Source organism: Staurois parvus, unplaced genomic scaffold, assembly GCF_062004578.1.
Source record: "Staurois parvus isolate SC_StPar_1 unplaced genomic scaffold, SC_StPar_1.0 ptg000566l, whole genome shotgun sequence".
NCBI lineage: Eukaryota > Metazoa > Chordata > Amphibia > Anura > Ranidae > Staurois > Staurois parvus.
In genome coordinates, this window is record NW_028318362.1 from 5,415,193 (window position 1) to 5,432,043 (window position 16,851).

Consider the following 16,851-nt stretch of genomic DNA (forward strand, 5'->3'; position numbering starts at 1 on the left):
GAAGCAACAGGAATAACACAGACTGTGCCGGGGAATGACAGATTGGAGAGAGAGAACAGAAAAGCAGGAAAGGTAATAGGACAAACTCTGCTGCCAGGGAGACATAAAAGAGTTAAACTTACAAGGATAGCACCTTATCTCCCTGATAAGAGGAGAAAAATGTCACCAGCACACTGAGGATCACCAATATGGGTCCAAACCTTTAATAAGCTATCAAATAGTTACAGCAAGAACAACTTTCGGTGCCTTGCAGGACCCCTTCATCAGACATGTTATTGATATTCTCTCTTTTCTCCATCAGCAGTGGCAGTGCTATGAACTTCACCACTGTATAGCAGCTTTTCTCTCTATCTGAACCATGACATACATTCAACGCTGGAAATGCACACATTTTATTTAGAGAATATGACATATAGTTTTTGATCCCAAGGAGATGGGGAGAGTTCTTGGTATGGAAGTTGTAGCAATCGTGCACCCAGAGGTGGATACAAACCTCCATTTTGTTAAGAATTTTCCATGTTGTACCATTTCTCACTCCCAAAGCAGGCCTCCTCCAATCATTTCCCCCCTTCCCTCGCTGTGGAGTGACATGTGGGCTGAGTGATGACAGGGGTCACAGGCAGCCTAAGCACAGCAGGAGAGCTCCGAGCTATAGAACCCCCAACGGAGCTGGGGCCTTGCTGTCTGTTAATTGTGCAATCTGGGATATCGTAAAAGCGTAAACCAAGCCCTTCACTGAGTTCAAAGACATTCCAGAGAAGTAATAAACTAGACACCACATTCAACATCCATTTTCCCCTATGATTTCATATTTGGAATATGAGGAACTTACATAAAATCCAGGCATATATTCCGATTGGTCACTTTGATACAAGAATCCTGATAGGTTACACCCCTTAGCTGGCATATATAGAAAAGCAGAACATTATATCTCCTGAACCATTCATGCGAATATTTCATATCTTACCATTCCGCAGATGCGTCTGCATATTATTTATTAATCTACTAGTGGCACGGCTGCTAAATGCCCCGAGCAAAAGTTAAGGGCCATAATATAAGCTAGGAGGGATTTTTGTTCTAGCTTGGGTCTCGGCCCCAACACCCCTCCCCAAATGAGGCAATTGGCAAGGAGACACCCTGCTGAGATCCTAGAAAAAAAACTGGTATGCTTGGAGTGGTGTGTGTGAGAGAGAAAAGAAGAGTCTCCTGTTTTAACATCGAAACTTGACAGTAGAGACAAGAAATCCTTTTGACTTATGAAACTTGAAGCTGCTTAAACCAAAGCTGACTGGCAAGTACTTTAACCCTTTAAACTCCTTTCTGTTATCTCTTTGCTGTGCTATTGTTCTCTGTATATTTATATATATATATATTGGCTACATCTTTTTCTGTAAATATTTTTATTGCACCCTTTTGACCTTTTAGTAATAAATCTTACTTTCTGAAAGTGTTGAACTGTTTCTAAAGCTCTTTAATGCAAACATGAATTCATGCCGCTGAAGAGCGCTACTGTGTGTGTTTAACCCTCTGTATAACCTGCCTGCGGTGACAGTGGTATACAGACGATTATTTCAACCATCATAGTGTTATTGCTGATATTTCTGAGTTTCCTCTTTCTCTGTATTAAAAGGAGGTGGTGGCAGTGTGAAGGGTTAATTGCGTAATTAACCTGACCCAGTAACAATCGCGCTCAGGCTAGCGGTACATCGATTGTAGTCCATTAGCTGGAAAATCGTTGTGCTGGGTGCAGCTGGGCGTGGCATTGTTACACACGTGACATTGCGGTTTTAGATTGGCTAGTCCTTTGGTCACAAGTTTGGTCAGAAGGGCTGGGGGTCTGACGCCACGATCATCACAGAAGTGACTGCTTTGGGCTTCAACAAAATGGTGGCCTCCTAGCAAGCCAGCAAGAAGAAACAGAAGCATTGCCGGAGGCAATTTACAGCACACACTAATTTCGGTAGCATAATTATTAATGTGGAATGTACTGTATGTTCTTTTATGAAACTATTATGGGTAGAGTTCAGCTTTAACTTCCACAGAATGTGTGCACACTTGTCATATACTATATATTAGTACATGACTGGTGCATCCAAATGTGACAAACACTGCAAAAAATACAGAATGCAAATTAGAACTCTTCTGACATAGAACAGATAGAATACTCCCTTGATGTAGTGAGTACCTTGTTGCTTACACACATTTAAAGCATTAAGCACAATAGCAGTTAATGAGTATTAATGTTTCAAACATTTGTTTTAATACTAAAAGTCATTTAATATACACTTAAAGAAGAACTCTGGGATAGGCAAAAAAAATCACCCATTATTACACCCCCCTACATAAAACACTAGCCACTTAATAACATTTTAAAAATCCTTACCATTTAGGGGAAAAGTCTAATTGAATTTTTAAGACCTCATCTCTGTAATTCAAAAGATAACAGCATCTCCTCTGCCAAGGGGAAGGTGTAACAGCAGGGATTACATCTACATCGGGAGTCTAATGATGTCATTGCAATTCCTGTCTTTACAGAGGATCAGGCAGAGCTTTTGAGCCTCAGCCAGATATACACTATATTGCCAAAAGTAATGGGACACTCCTCCAAATCACTGGATTTGGTTGTTCCAATCACCTTCATGGCCACAGGTGTAAAAAATCAAGCATCTAGGCATGCAGACTGCTTCTACAAACATTTGTGAAAGAACGGGTCGCTCTCAGGAGCTCAGTGAATTCAAGCGTGGTACCGTGATAAGTTGCCACCTGCGCAATAAGTACATCTGTGAAATTTCTTTGCTACTAAATATTCCATGGTAAACTTTTAGTGGTATTGTAACAAAGTAGAAGAAACTGGGAACAACAGCAACTCAGCCATGAAGTGGTAGGCCACGTAAAATGACAGAGCGGGGTCAGCGCATTCTGAAGCGCATAGTGTACAGAAGTCGCCAACTGTCTGCAAAGTCAATAGCTAAAGAGCTCCAAACTTCATGTGGCCTTCAGACTAGCACAACGACATTGCATAGAGAGCTTCATGGTATGGGTTTCCATGGCTGAGCAGCTGCATCCAAGCCTTACATACATCACCAAGTGCAATGCAAAGCGTATTGCCTTTTGGCAATACTGTGTGTGTGTGTGTGTGTGTGTGTGTATATATATATATATATATATATATATATATATATATATATATATACATATATACAGTATATACACATACACAGAGTATATACATTATATATACACATTTCTACCAATAAAAAATCCCTATCTATTTCAGAAAAAATGATGTATAATACGCTGGAGAAAGCTGAAAAAGCTAAAAGTTATAATGTGTGAAACCGAGACACAGCCAAAACAAAAAAATGCTCTGGGACTCAAGGGGATTTAGGGGGACAAATTCCTGGGGGCTCGAGTGGTTAAGCTGCAGAAACGTAGGTCTGTCAAAATTACAGAATCTGCCTATTTTTTGATGATGGCATGAAAAAGTGTTATATTTCAGATAATGCATAATCTATATTCCAAATTGTCCCAGTAAAATTGGCTCCCACAGAGCACCCTTATATCTCTGGAGACAAGATAAGGAATAGATAAGATTCCTATGTGTCCTAACTACTATATATGTCAAACTTATTGAAGCCTTTCCATGTTTTCTTATAAAATATACTGCAATAAAAGATGATTTTTTTTTTAATGAATGCACACATTTGGTAGATTACTGGCTTAGATTATTGTATGCCTCTATCTAGCAGAATAAATGTTAAAGCAGATGCTGGCCTAGTTCATTTGTACAAACTCAGTGTTCTGCATATTCTACAAATCAGTGAATATTACTGGGATAATTAAGAATGAATGCATTTCAAGTAAACTACAGATTGATATTTTTCTTTTTAAAAACTTTTCGACTTGCGTTGTGCTTTCCTTGTTGCAGTTATTTAAGTTTATTTCTAATAATATGGGCCTGGAATTCACAAGTTCCACTCTCGTAGTTAATGATTGTATTTCAGTACCATGAACAGCCAAATTGACTTTACCTTCTTCTCTTCCTGTAATACGATTACTTCGTGATAGCGTGGAATGAATGGCTCATATTTTTTCTTGTCTTCCTTCTTGGAGTTGACATTCTCATAATGCAGTGCACTTTCCCTTTAGAAAGTTCAAAGAAAGATTTATGAGTCTGCAGTTCAGATTGCACAGACATCTAAACAAGTACAGAGAGAAAGCCTTTCCCCCTTATGTTTACAGGCTCTAATGGGGGCCAGATCACTCACTAATGGAGACTTGCGCACTTATACTAAAGGATGCAGTCACTGAGGTCTACTGTAAATGAATTTGCTGATACATGCGAATTGTAATGCTACTTCTATTAAAGGCACATCATGCTTAAAATATAAGAAAATCAAAAAAGTAACAAATAGGGCAACATCAACCCAAATCTTTTTTGCTTTCTAAAATGATGCAGGTTGCATTTAGCCTTGGTTCATCTGTTCATGTGTGCAGCTGCATGCCTCGTGTAGGACAGCCCATTTATTTCAATTGACTGCCCTTCCCATAAGAAACACAGGTGAAACAAGTCCCCAACACATTTTTTTTAATTGCGCCGCACTGAACTACAAGATGTTGTGGCACCATGTGGTTTGGCAAGTGCAAAAACACACATATTTGCTGATGGGTGGGGGTGCCATCAAGAATTAATGGCATCACCACGTGTCTGCTACAGAGCAGTGTGTTTCTCTGCGTGTTGGGAACGCATACAATCCCAACATGTAGTAATGTGAACCTAACTTTTTTAGTTTTTTTAAGATATGTTTTATAAGATTATGGGATTATAAGATTTATAAGACCTATTTTATAAGATTAATACATCATATATATACATTATATTATACGGTATGATATGATATATAATTTAAAATTTATAAGACCTAGTTTACAATTTTATAAGATCTTCAACTTTGTACAGGTTCTTAGAGTGGTTGCAAAGGCTGAAGGTTTTTCACCTTTATGCATTCTATGCATGAAGGTAAAAAACCTCCTGTGTGCTGCTCCCCACACAGCCCAGCTAATGCTCACCGGAGCCCCCTCTCAATCCAGCGATGTGCATATGAGCACGATTGGAAGTACCTATTTTTATTATTACAAGGGGTGTTCACGTCAAACCGGGTTTTGTGCATTTGAGTTTATATAATAAAAGAAAAAATTTCAAGAAGTGGAAACTGCATTTATTTTTCTACATACTCCCCTGCTACAATTATACATTTATGCCAGCATTTAACTAAAGCCTAGAAAGCTTTGGCATACAAAGATTTGTCAGTACAACTGAACCATCCTAGGATAGCCTACTTTGCTTCGTCATCAGTGCTGAAATGCTAACCTCTGAGGATCTGTTTTAGGGGACTAAACAGGTGGAAATCACTTGGAGCGAGAACCAGGCTGGGGGGTATTGCCACATCCCCCTTACAGCCGAGTTGCTGTAATGTGCACGTAGTGCAGTGAGCAGTATGAGCTTATGTATTGTCCTGGAGACAGAAGATGCTCTCAGTGATCAACCCAGGCCATTTTTTTCCACAGATTCATATGCATATCACTCAGAACACGACAGTAACATTCACTGTTGATAGTGGCACCACGGGGTAGAAAATCCACATGAATAAAGCCATGTTTGTCCCAGAAAACACTTGCCATCACATTACCTGGAGACGCAATTGTTCGACATTTTTTTGGTGGTGGTAAGTCAATGTGCTTCCACTACTTTGATGATCATTTTGATTCCGGAGTGAAATGATGAAAGGAATGACTGCTGTGGGCTGGGAACCACCACTGCTGGGATCATCCCTGACAGATGGATGGCCTGTTTTGAAATGTTTACACCACTCATACCTCTTACTGTGGCTGAGCGTCTCATGACCGTACTGTGCCTGAAGTCTTCTGTAGATATCTGCAGGTTTTACTCCTTTGTTCACAAGAAACTTCATCACCACACGCTGTTCCATGCACACACTAACACTCTTGTCTGCCATCTTGATTAATGGTCTCTGGACTGGCCAGCTACATGTGCGCTGCCTATCAGTAATAAGTCACTTACTAATGTGAATAGTACTGCCACACCAGCATCCCTTTTTATACCTGTAAAATGAAAAGTCCCGGTTTGACTTGAACACCCCCCATAGTACCTAGTGTTATTACTTAATAACAATGCAGAATACAATGTCATTTAGTGTTTGAAATCCTTTAAAAGGACTTTGAGTGTACATTCACTTGACCTGCATGTGTTGTCAGGACTTTTTATTAGGGTAGTCAACATTCATAGCTGCATGAACATGTTTTCTCAATCTGATACAGTTTACAGAGCTACGTAGCTATGGTATTTCACCAAAATAGAAATGCAGAACACTGCCTGCACTATAAAACACACACACATATATATATATATATATGCGCGCACACATTAAATATCCAAAACACTAGCAGATACCTATCAAAAATGTACAGTTAATATGGCAGTAAGCTAAAGATAACTGCAAAATACATAATCTGTACTTGAATTTGCAATTAGTACATGACTAGACAATGCATTTTTTTTAAAGAAGATTTGCTTAAAATGTTGTATATATTGCAATCTACCAGTGCTTCCAGGTTTTATTGTTACAGCTTAATTGAACACGCTGAAGTTAGAAGCTGATTGGCTACCATGCAAAGCTGCACCAGACTCTGAGTGCACCAGTCTTAGTAAATCTTCCCCACTAATTCTGTCCTAGGATGACAACACTCACTCAACATATTCTAGCTATAGAGGACAAGTGTTGTTAGATATGGACTACACAACACTTCCCCCTCTCCTTATCTACATAATATATAAAGGAGGTGTGCTGTAGTTTACATGGGTAAGCAGGGCAATGCTGATAAGACTTTGGGGGATTTGAGTGCAGCAGAGACTCTGGGTTTCATTTACTAAAACTGGAGAGTGCAAAATCTGGTGCAGCTGTGCTTGTTAGCCAATCAGCTTCTAACTTCAGCTTGTTCAATTAAGCTTTGACAAAAAAAAACCTGGAAGCTGATTGGTTTCTATGCAGAGCTGCACCAGATTTTGCACTCTCCAATTTTAGTAAATCAACCCCATTGTGTTGGCAATTCATCATAGTTATGGGCTCACTGGATTTATGGCACTTTTCACCTATAAAACAGAGTCAGTACAGGAATCACAGCTTGCAGGCAGCAAGGTATCATGACCATTTGGAAAACTCGGGCACTGCCCGAGGGCCCGGGGTCAGTAGGGGGCTCCATGAAATGCCCCTGGTACCTTTTTCATAGGCTCTTTTGAGTTTGGGCAAGGACACAGGGGCCCTATGATCCCCTATTGCCTGGGGGCCCCATGAGTTGTCAGTCCACCCCTGCATGAGATATGTAGCCCTTAACACCTTCCCGTCCGGCCTATAGTAAATTGACATCTGGGTGAGACACTCGCCGTTGTGACTGGGCGTCATACGACGTCCTGTTAAAACTAGCCACTCACACAGGCCGTGCAGCGGCGTGATCTGTCACCAGCTGTGTCCACGGGACACAGCCGATGACATATCACTACACCGCCCCCTTGCCAGTGTCATGTGACCGCTGTGACCAATCACATCAGATCACATGTCAATTGTATACAATGGATGGCTTCCTGCCATGCCATTCATTGTATACAATTATGTTGTTAGCTGTGACTGGTCAAGGCAGTCACATGATACAGACAGGGCCAATCACAGCCCATCTGTATCATGTGATCAGCTTTGCCCAATCACAGCTAATCACAACAAAACACTGAATGAATCAGTTTCATTCAGTAACAATGATTGCAAATAGAAATTAAAATACATTGGTATTAGCAATCATAATGTGTTAAGAAAAAAATCCTGATCACTTTCTCAGATGTTACTATGGTAACATTGTATTGCTTTGGTCACAGTGTGCTGAAAAAAAAAATAGTAAAAAAAAAAAATTTATAAAAAATAAAAAAATAATAGAAACATTAAAAACATAAAAAAATACAAATTCAATTATTATCATTATTTTCACCAAAGAAATGTAGCATTACATTAATACATTTTGACCTAAATTTATGAAGAAATGTTATTTATTTGCAAAATTTTACAATAGATACGAAGAAAAGTGTGTTTTTTTTCAAATGTTTCAGGTGTTTTTTGTTTTATTTAGCAAAAAATTAAAAACTCAGTGGTGATTAAATACCACCAAAAGAAAGCTCTATTTGTGTGAAAAAAATGCTAAAAACGTCATATGGGTACAGTGTTGCATGACCACGCAATTGTCATTCAAAGTGCGACAGCGCTGACAGCTAAAAATTGCCCTGGGCAGGAAAAGGGTATAAGTGCCCGGTGTTGAAGTGGTTAAAAGTCAAAAACCAAATGAATGAGCAGAGGAGAAGCTGCAAAGCATGCAAAGAATCCAAGAAGTTGTTGAAAGAGATGTCCAGCAGACAGGCAAAACTTACAACATGAAAGGAGAATTTTCAAGTAAGCTTATATTATATTAGATTGTCAAAAATAACTTTTTTTTTACAATGCTGATGTTATAAAATAAAAAAACGAAAGTGTATGCTATGACCATAGACCATCTTTAACAGAACTAATAGCACTCACAAAAACACAGGACAAGCTGTTTAACCTGTAAGTGAAATGAAAATGCGAAGCTGCAAAGATTTTTTGAACACTTTGAAAACCTTTGAACACTAGCTAGTTATGTGTATTATCAAATGTATGTTTCTACATAGAAATTTCCCATCTTACAATTGCAAATGCCTTTATGTTTCCATTAGTGAAATGAAGGCCAAAATGAGAAGACAATATATGAATAATTAATTTCTAATGAACAGAATTAAATATTTAATTGAACCAATACAAAACTATAATGTTGCTGCACGGTGTGTTAGCAATGCTCCTGAAAAAAGGCTGGTACTGTGAAATGAGCAAAAAAAAAAATTACTGCATTTTCAAATATTGTAATCCTTACCGTGAAAACATTGATACTGTTAATTTAATCCTTCTTAAAACAAAATGTTACTTATCTGTTAAATATGCCTCTTTTGTTATTATTACAAAATGTGCACTTTTTATCTTCACAGTTGCTTAGTTGTTTATTGGACCAAATCCAACTTACAGCAAGAGTTTCATCTTAAAGGGAACCACCTATCCATTTGGACTGTCATATCTTTAGCGCAAGTTTATTCGTTTTTTTAGATTTTTTTTTTGTCCTGTTGAGGAGACCTCCCTTCACCTCCTGTCTCAGAGATACTATGCGAAGTGAGTGGAAATGTCTTCAAAGTAAAAGTGTCATCTCATGTTCCAGTGACAGCTGTAAAAAAATTTAAAAATCTTTTTTTTTTCATCATTTTCAGTTACAAAGACGGAGAAGGTTAATCTCCCCAGAGGATACAAAGACAGCACTAAAAACCTAATAGAGCTTCTAACACTGCCCCACTGTATCCAAAATAAAAAGAAATGTTTTGGCTATGGATAGACTTTACAAAAAAGCCATACTTTTGTTTGAAACGTAAGCCTTTTATGACTTACAGAAAAAAAAACATTACGATACAGGATTGTGGTTTTGACTACTGCTTTATTTTCAAATTCATACCAGCTTAATTTTATCTGATTTTCTGGCTATCAAGTGAGAGGACACAATCCCAGGGCATAGTTTGGCTTCAGTTTCTGGCTCTGATCCCTTACTATACTCTTTTTATGAAGGCTATATTATCCATTATGCATTATATGAAAACTGGTTTTGACAGTTCCTATTACAACACTAGCAGTTAAATGCTAGAATATAATTCACAATGCAATAAAATCTGCCACCGCTACAAGCTGGAGCATAAATACCCATCTAAGCGCCTCTTTAGAAAATCAAGCAGCTTTGAATTACTTATTGGAGAAACACAGCAGTAAGTGTCATGTAAGAGTTAATAAAAAGCCTGGGAAAAATGTCATACATACTGATCTATATCGTATTCCCCTGGGCCAGGTCCATCATGCTTTTGAAATTCAGTACGTTTTCCTGAGTACTTTCCAAAGTGTACACCACGGTATTTTAGAGTTGCATATGGTTCATTCTGAAGCAAAAAAACAGAACCAAATGTATCGTTAAGCTTTATGTGATGGAAGAAATCTGTCCTTGAAAGTGTAAGATGTTATGGACAGATCATTGTTAACAAAATCCATACAAAATTCTTCATAAATGGGTAATGGACACAATAAACACAATATGAAATAGTTTAGGTCAGAATTACATGTATCGCAGTTACAACTAAAGAGTCACATTAGATGCAGTATGAAAGGCAGAGGTTTAAATAGACAAATGATGCCAAAACTACATGTGCATTGTTCTAAAAAAAAGTATAAATATTTGATTTATCAAGGGAAAAAGTCTCAAAAATAATAGTAATGTATGTTAAATAGGAACAACAGTAAAGAGGATTAGTGGTCCCAAATTGAAATTCACTAATAGGTATAAACAGGCATTTAACAGGATACTATAAAACTATAAAAGAACGGAATTAGCACCTTTGTGATCCAGTATAACTCAACTCTGTCAAGCAATTCGCCTTCCTTTATTTGAAAAGCTGTCCAAAGAGATGGATAGATGGTCTTGTAATAATCTTTCTTGGACATGTTGAATTAACTTAGTCAAAATGACTCTCTTACCAAAGGTAACCTATTATTTCAGATCCCTCCAAATCCATGTGGATAGCAAAGATCTTCAGAAATTCTTGTTGAAAGTGATCAAATTTATTTTGGCCAAAAAAAAGTTTAAGGATTATACAAGTAAACTAGGTCTAGGAGTTCCTAACCATTCTAAGCACAACCAAGTATCTCAATTCACTCAATTCTCAGCAATTTATTTACAGCGTGATAAAACTTACTGGATCACCATGGAATACTTAGCAATCCATTCAACTTGTCCTTTTCATGTGGCTTTTCTCTAAACAGAAACATTATCCCATTCTATTGCACTTTGGAATAGTTTACGCACAAAAAACTATTTAACAATTCCACATTCGCACCAGGGTCCAATCCACATGTATTTCAATGGTGGACAAACTAAGGATCTTTTGTATAGGCCACTTTTTTCGATCAAAACGCATATTAACTATGATACATTGCCTGGAAAACCTTAAAATGTCTACGAGAGAAATATTTAAAATTGCACCAAATTCAATGTTTTCTTTATAATCTTCACACACCTTTGGAAGATAATACACATGGCTTTTTTTTCAGCAGGAATGCGGGGGAACGCAGCTGAATGTATGGAATGGCAAGTGGTGCTGGGTTGTCCTGGAAGGTGTAGTGATGCTGGCTGCTGGGGGATCTACTATATTGTCACTGATGGGGATCTATTATTATTATTGTGTGGTGGTCTATTGTTGCTAGGGAGGCCAATTGTTGCTGAGGGGGTACTTATTGCTGCTGGAGGTAAATTGTTGCTGGAAGGGATCTACTGTTGAGTTAGGGGTCTATCATTGCTGGCTTCTAGGAGATCTGTTTTTACTGTGGGGTTCTATTGTTGCTGGGGTAGTATTTTGTTGGGGGAGTCCATTGTTGCTAGGGGAAGGAGTTTATTGCTGCTGGGGATCTGTTCAGCTACTTTTCTTGTTATCATCAACATATTCCATGCAAATTACTTAGCACCACAAAATGATACTTGGCTCTGTACTCTCTAAAAGGAGCAGTGTCGGAAGTGGGTGGGGGGCGGAACCAAGGGACAGTGCGAAGAGATGGGAGGGGAGACAAGAAGTGACTCAGAAGGGGGGAGTTCCTGCACCTACTCTCTGAGAAAAAATAACCTTGGTAATACATACATTCATACAATACAAAATGTGATGCCTGCAAGCCTCAGGTCAGTTAGGAAGAATCACTGTGATCTACTTGCTTCTGTTAGGACCCCCAACTAAGCTTTCTTACATGACAACTTGGGAGTTTGACATTGGTAAACTGACTGATGTAGACATGTGGCACAAAAGACGCTTCCACACTTTTCAAGTCATTATAAGAGTCTCTCTCACTCTATGAAGCAAATTTTAAAGTTCTCTCAAGATGGTGCTCAGTTCTGTCTTGCCTGTCAATAATGTTCTCTGGTTCCTCTTCCCTACATTTTCAGAAATACAGACATTAGGGCACTGCTTTTTTTTCATACATAACAGCAAAGCCCCAAAATCAAATACATTTGGAATGGGTTCTTTATACAAACCTATCCCTGGTATCCCACAATGCTCTCAGGCATTAATATTTTTTATGCTCTTAGATTACATAATCTCAGTAGCCAAATCCTGAAAAACATGGAAAAGATAAGGTCTCATGGATCATGGCACATGAGAAACTTGCTAAGATTTATTTTCCAATCAATCTCTCTCAGTAGGATTAATCAATCTATAGTCAACAACCCAATCAATCGACATGCAACACAGAGGGAAACTGGATTTTGATCAATAGTTGGAAGATGTGATCATAAGTTATCAGTTGCATCCAGGGGCGGACTGACAACTCATGGGGCCCCGGGCAATAGGGGATCATGGGGCCCCTGTGTCCTTGCCCAAACTCAAAAAAGCCTATGAAAAAGGTACCAGGGGCATCTCATGGGGCCACCTACTGACCCCGGGCCCTCGGGCAGTGCCCGAGTTTCCAAATGGTCAGTCCACCCCTGGATGCATCTCTGTTTTCACCATACAATCTCATAATCTGAATGAAGAAATGTGATCAGATTCATAACCAAAGTATTTCAGTGCTGCTGATTGATAAAGCCAATTTAATTGTTTTGATCAAATTACATCGATCAGATAATAAATTCAAAGTGTGTATGGCCACCATAAGGAACAAACACCAGAGATTTGAGAGCACCTTGGATGCATGAATAAAAAAATATACAAAAGAAGCACAAGCATGAAAATTCACTCCCATTTTGAAAAATCTCCTGTCCTCCCTATACCCTTCTTTCCTTCCTTTTCAACTTTTCTATCTTAAAGTGGAATTAAGCCCAAAAGCAAACATTTAATATAGTGCAGCTTACCAATTCTTCGATGTGATGGCTGCATTAGGCATTATTTCTTTTATTTTCATCTGGTGATCTGGCCAGCATGTTTGTTGTTTAACAGAACAATCTCTCATGCCAATGTATTAAGTTAGAGGGTTGAGACAAACCATTTACCACTGACAGGGGCGTTTACAATGATCAGCTGTTGGTTATTCATATAAAACTTGTATCCCAAGGGTAACAACTGCAGCGTGAGTTGGAGTTTAGCTTCAATTTGTCAGTGTATTTAAATTTTCTAATACAGTCAGGTCCATAAATATTGGGACATCAACACAATTCTAACATTTTTGGCTCTATACACCACCACAATGGATTTGAAATGAACCAAACAAGATGTGCTTTAACTGCAAACTGTCAGTTTTAATTTGAGGGTACTATATCCAAATCAGGTGAACGGTGTAGGAATTACAACAGTTTGCATATGTGCCTCCTACTTGTTAAGGGACCAAAAGTAATGGGACAGAATAATAATCATAAATCAAACTTTCACTTTTTAATACTTGGTTGCAAATCCTCTGCAGTCAATTACAGCCTGGAAATTAAGTCTGGAACGCATAGACATCACCAGACGCTGGGTTTCATCCATGGTGATGCTCTGCCAGGCCTCTACTGCAACTGTCTTCAGTTCCTGCTTGTTCTTGGGGCATTTTCCCTTCAGTTTTGTCTTCAGGAAGTGAAATGCATGCTCAATCGGATTCAGGTCAGGTGATTTATTTGGCCATTGCATAACATTCCACTTCTTTCCCTTAAAAAACTCTTTGGTTGCTTTTGCAGTATGCTTTGGGTCATTGTCCATCTGCACTGTGAAGCGACGTCCAATGAGTTCTGAAGCATTTGGCTGAATATGAGCAGATAATATTGCCTGAAACACTTCACAATTCATCCTGCTGCTTTTGTCAGCAGTCACATCATCAATAAATACAAGAGAACCAGTTCCATTGGCAGCCATACATGCCCACGCTATGACACTACCACCACCATGCTTCACTGATGAGGTGGTATGCTTAGGATCATGAGCAGTTCCTTTCCTTCTCCATACTCTTCCCATCACTCTGGTACAAGTTGATCTTGGTCTCATCTGTCCATAGGATGTTGTTCCAGAACTGTGAAGGCTTTTTTAGATGTCGTTTGGCAAACTCTAATCTGGCCTTCCTGTTTTTGAGGCTCACCAATGGTTTACATCTTGTGGTGAACCCTCTGTATTCACTCTGGTGAAGTCTTCTCTTGATTGTTGACTTTGACACACATACACCTACCTTCTGGAGAGTGTTCTTGATCTGGCCAACTGTTGTGAAGGGTGTTTTCTTCACCAGGGAAAGAATTCTTCGGTCATCCACCACAGTTGTTTTCCGTGGTCTTCCGGGTCTTTTGGTGTTGCTGAGCTCACCGGTGCGTTCCTTCTTTTTAAGAATGTTCCAAACAGTTGTTTTGGCCACGCCTAATGTTTTTGCTATCTCTCTGATGGGTTTGTTTTGTTTTTTCAGCCTAATGATGGCTTGCTTCACTGATAGTGACAGCTCTTTGGATCTCATCTTGAGAGTTGACAGCAACAGTTTCCAAATGCAAATAGCACACTTGAAATGAACTCTGGACCTTTTATCTGCTCATTGTAATTGGGATAATGAGGGAATAACACACACCTGGCCATGGAACAGCTGAAAAGCCAATTGTCCCATTACTTTTGGTCCCTTAACAACTGGGAGGCACATATGTAAACTGTTGTAATTCCTACACCGTTCACCTGATTTGGATGTAAATACCCTCAAATTAAAGCTGACAGTCTGCAGTTAAAGCACATCTTGTTCATTTCATTTCAAATCCATTGTGGTGGTGTATAGAGCCAAAAATGTTAGAATTGTGTCGATGTCCCAATATTAATGGACTTGACTGTACATCTAATAGTCCCATCTTCCCCAGATTAATAATGCTGCTGTCCAAAGGTTTTGCTCATTCATATAGGAGGTGTGTTATGGGCCAGATCACCAGATGAAAACAGAGGGAAAAAAGCCTAAAAAAGATAACTAATGCAGCTACCACATGTAAAGTTTGCTACATCCTATTACATTTTTTATTTTGGGTTTAATATTGCTTTAATGTTAATTCCAAAAACGTATCTATCTACCCACTCTATCTACCCACTAAGATCTCTATGAAACACTGTACACTTTTTAGGTTCAAGTGAGCTCTTATACTGTTGTAATTCAAAGATAAATAACATTTTGTTACTTTTTGTACAAATTTACTGCAAAAACAACAATACAAATTAATAAAAGAAACAAATTCAATTTTGGCAGGACTGGTATTCAGAAACTGCCTGTGTTCAGAGACACAAAGATGTGTAACCTAGTAACACAAAACCTGGTTCCCTGAGCATCGAAAAAATGTAATTTGGCATGATGATAGTCATTTCAAACACTATTACCTATAACCAGACCACTTTATGTTTGAGTCATTGAACATCTGCATGTTTACACCTTGTACAGACACTTCCAGTGCCAGCCTTATGTCTGGGGAATAATAACAAATCCCCCAAGAGAATCCATCCCAAATGATCAACATACTAAACAAAGAACATAACCATATGTATAGGGAGGAAGGATTAGTGACAGTCAGGGGCAGGATGTGCACTCAAAGAATCAATCACTGCAAATTTTTGAGAGGTGTGTTGTGGCACTGAGAAAAGGCTGTAGGGCAGTATAGACCAGCCTTTCTCAACCTTTTCAACACAGAACCCTTAAAATAACTTTTCAGTCTAATGCCTGTTAAAAATTACTATATCTTCAACTCATGTGTGTGATGGTCAGTAGGAAGAATGATCCTTACCATTGTGGTCATTGGAAAGAGTTACCACCTTACATATAGCTAAAAAGATCAATGGTGTCCATGGGAACTCATCTGAGAGGAAGAAATTGCTCATTACTCAAGGAACCCGTAGCAGATTCTGGAGGAACCCTAGGGTTCCATGGAACCCTGGCTGAGAAACCCTGGTGTAGACAGTGATGGACCTATTTGATTCAGGGGCCTGGAACTTCTGCTCTGGTGTAGGGCAAAGCAGCAATACACCATGACCTGCCAAATTTCAAGGAACAAAAAAGGCACAGCTTGCTCAGCATGACCCCTCCTTATACTATTAGACTTCAGGCATAGAAAACATTTGATGGGTAAACAAAAATTAACAAAAATTAAAAGTTGATAATGTTTCTAATAGAACATTTATTTTAAACCAAATTCTTGTTCTTTTCCCAATTGCAGGCTTCCTTCATGCAGGATCATCTACCACCTGTCAGTTTAACAGATGAATCCTGTAGATAATAGGTGCCAGTACTGTAATTTATACCCTGGGGACTACTGCGAACAGTTGTAAGGTCTGAAATTCCACTTACCTAAATTAGTTATTAAAGGATAAGTTCACCTTTTGATGAAAAATAATAAATGCACATTTTTTTGCAGGTAAAGAAAAATGTACATTTATAATTTTTAGTTGCAGGAGCCTGTAAGGTATTGCACCAGCAATCAGCAGACCACTGATGCCATGCAGGTCTCCTGCAGACCTGTCAGTATAGCTGTGTGCCCGTACGGGATGTATGGACAAGCATATACTCACTTACAGGAAGAATCAATGAACTACTATGGTGTTCCACAGCAGGAGACGTAAGACTAAGTGTCACGAAGACTTCAACCAATAAAAATCTGCCCTGCAAATGTATAATTTGTCTCCACAATGCCAAGTAGACCTATTTTATTTTTCTTCCCCAACTCTCTAAAACACGCACT

The 16,851-nt window shown here is 38.7% G+C and overlaps 1 protein-coding gene across 1 annotated transcript in view; it reads right to left on the reverse strand.

Annotated features, from left to right (window-relative positions):
* Window positions 1-16,851, reverse strand: part of STPG2 (sperm tail PG-rich repeat containing 2) — a 781,346-nt gene that overhangs the window by 641,985 nt on the left and 122,510 nt on the right. Inside the window, exons 6-7 of the mRNA XM_089691642.1 lie at window positions 9,987-10,102; window positions 4,032-4,143 (exon numbers count right to left, since the gene is read on the reverse strand). Of these exons, the coding sequence (XP_089547768.1) occupies window positions 4,032-4,143; window positions 9,987-10,102 (228 nt within the window). The remainder of the gene's footprint in view (window positions 1-4,031; window positions 4,144-9,986; window positions 10,103-16,851) is intronic.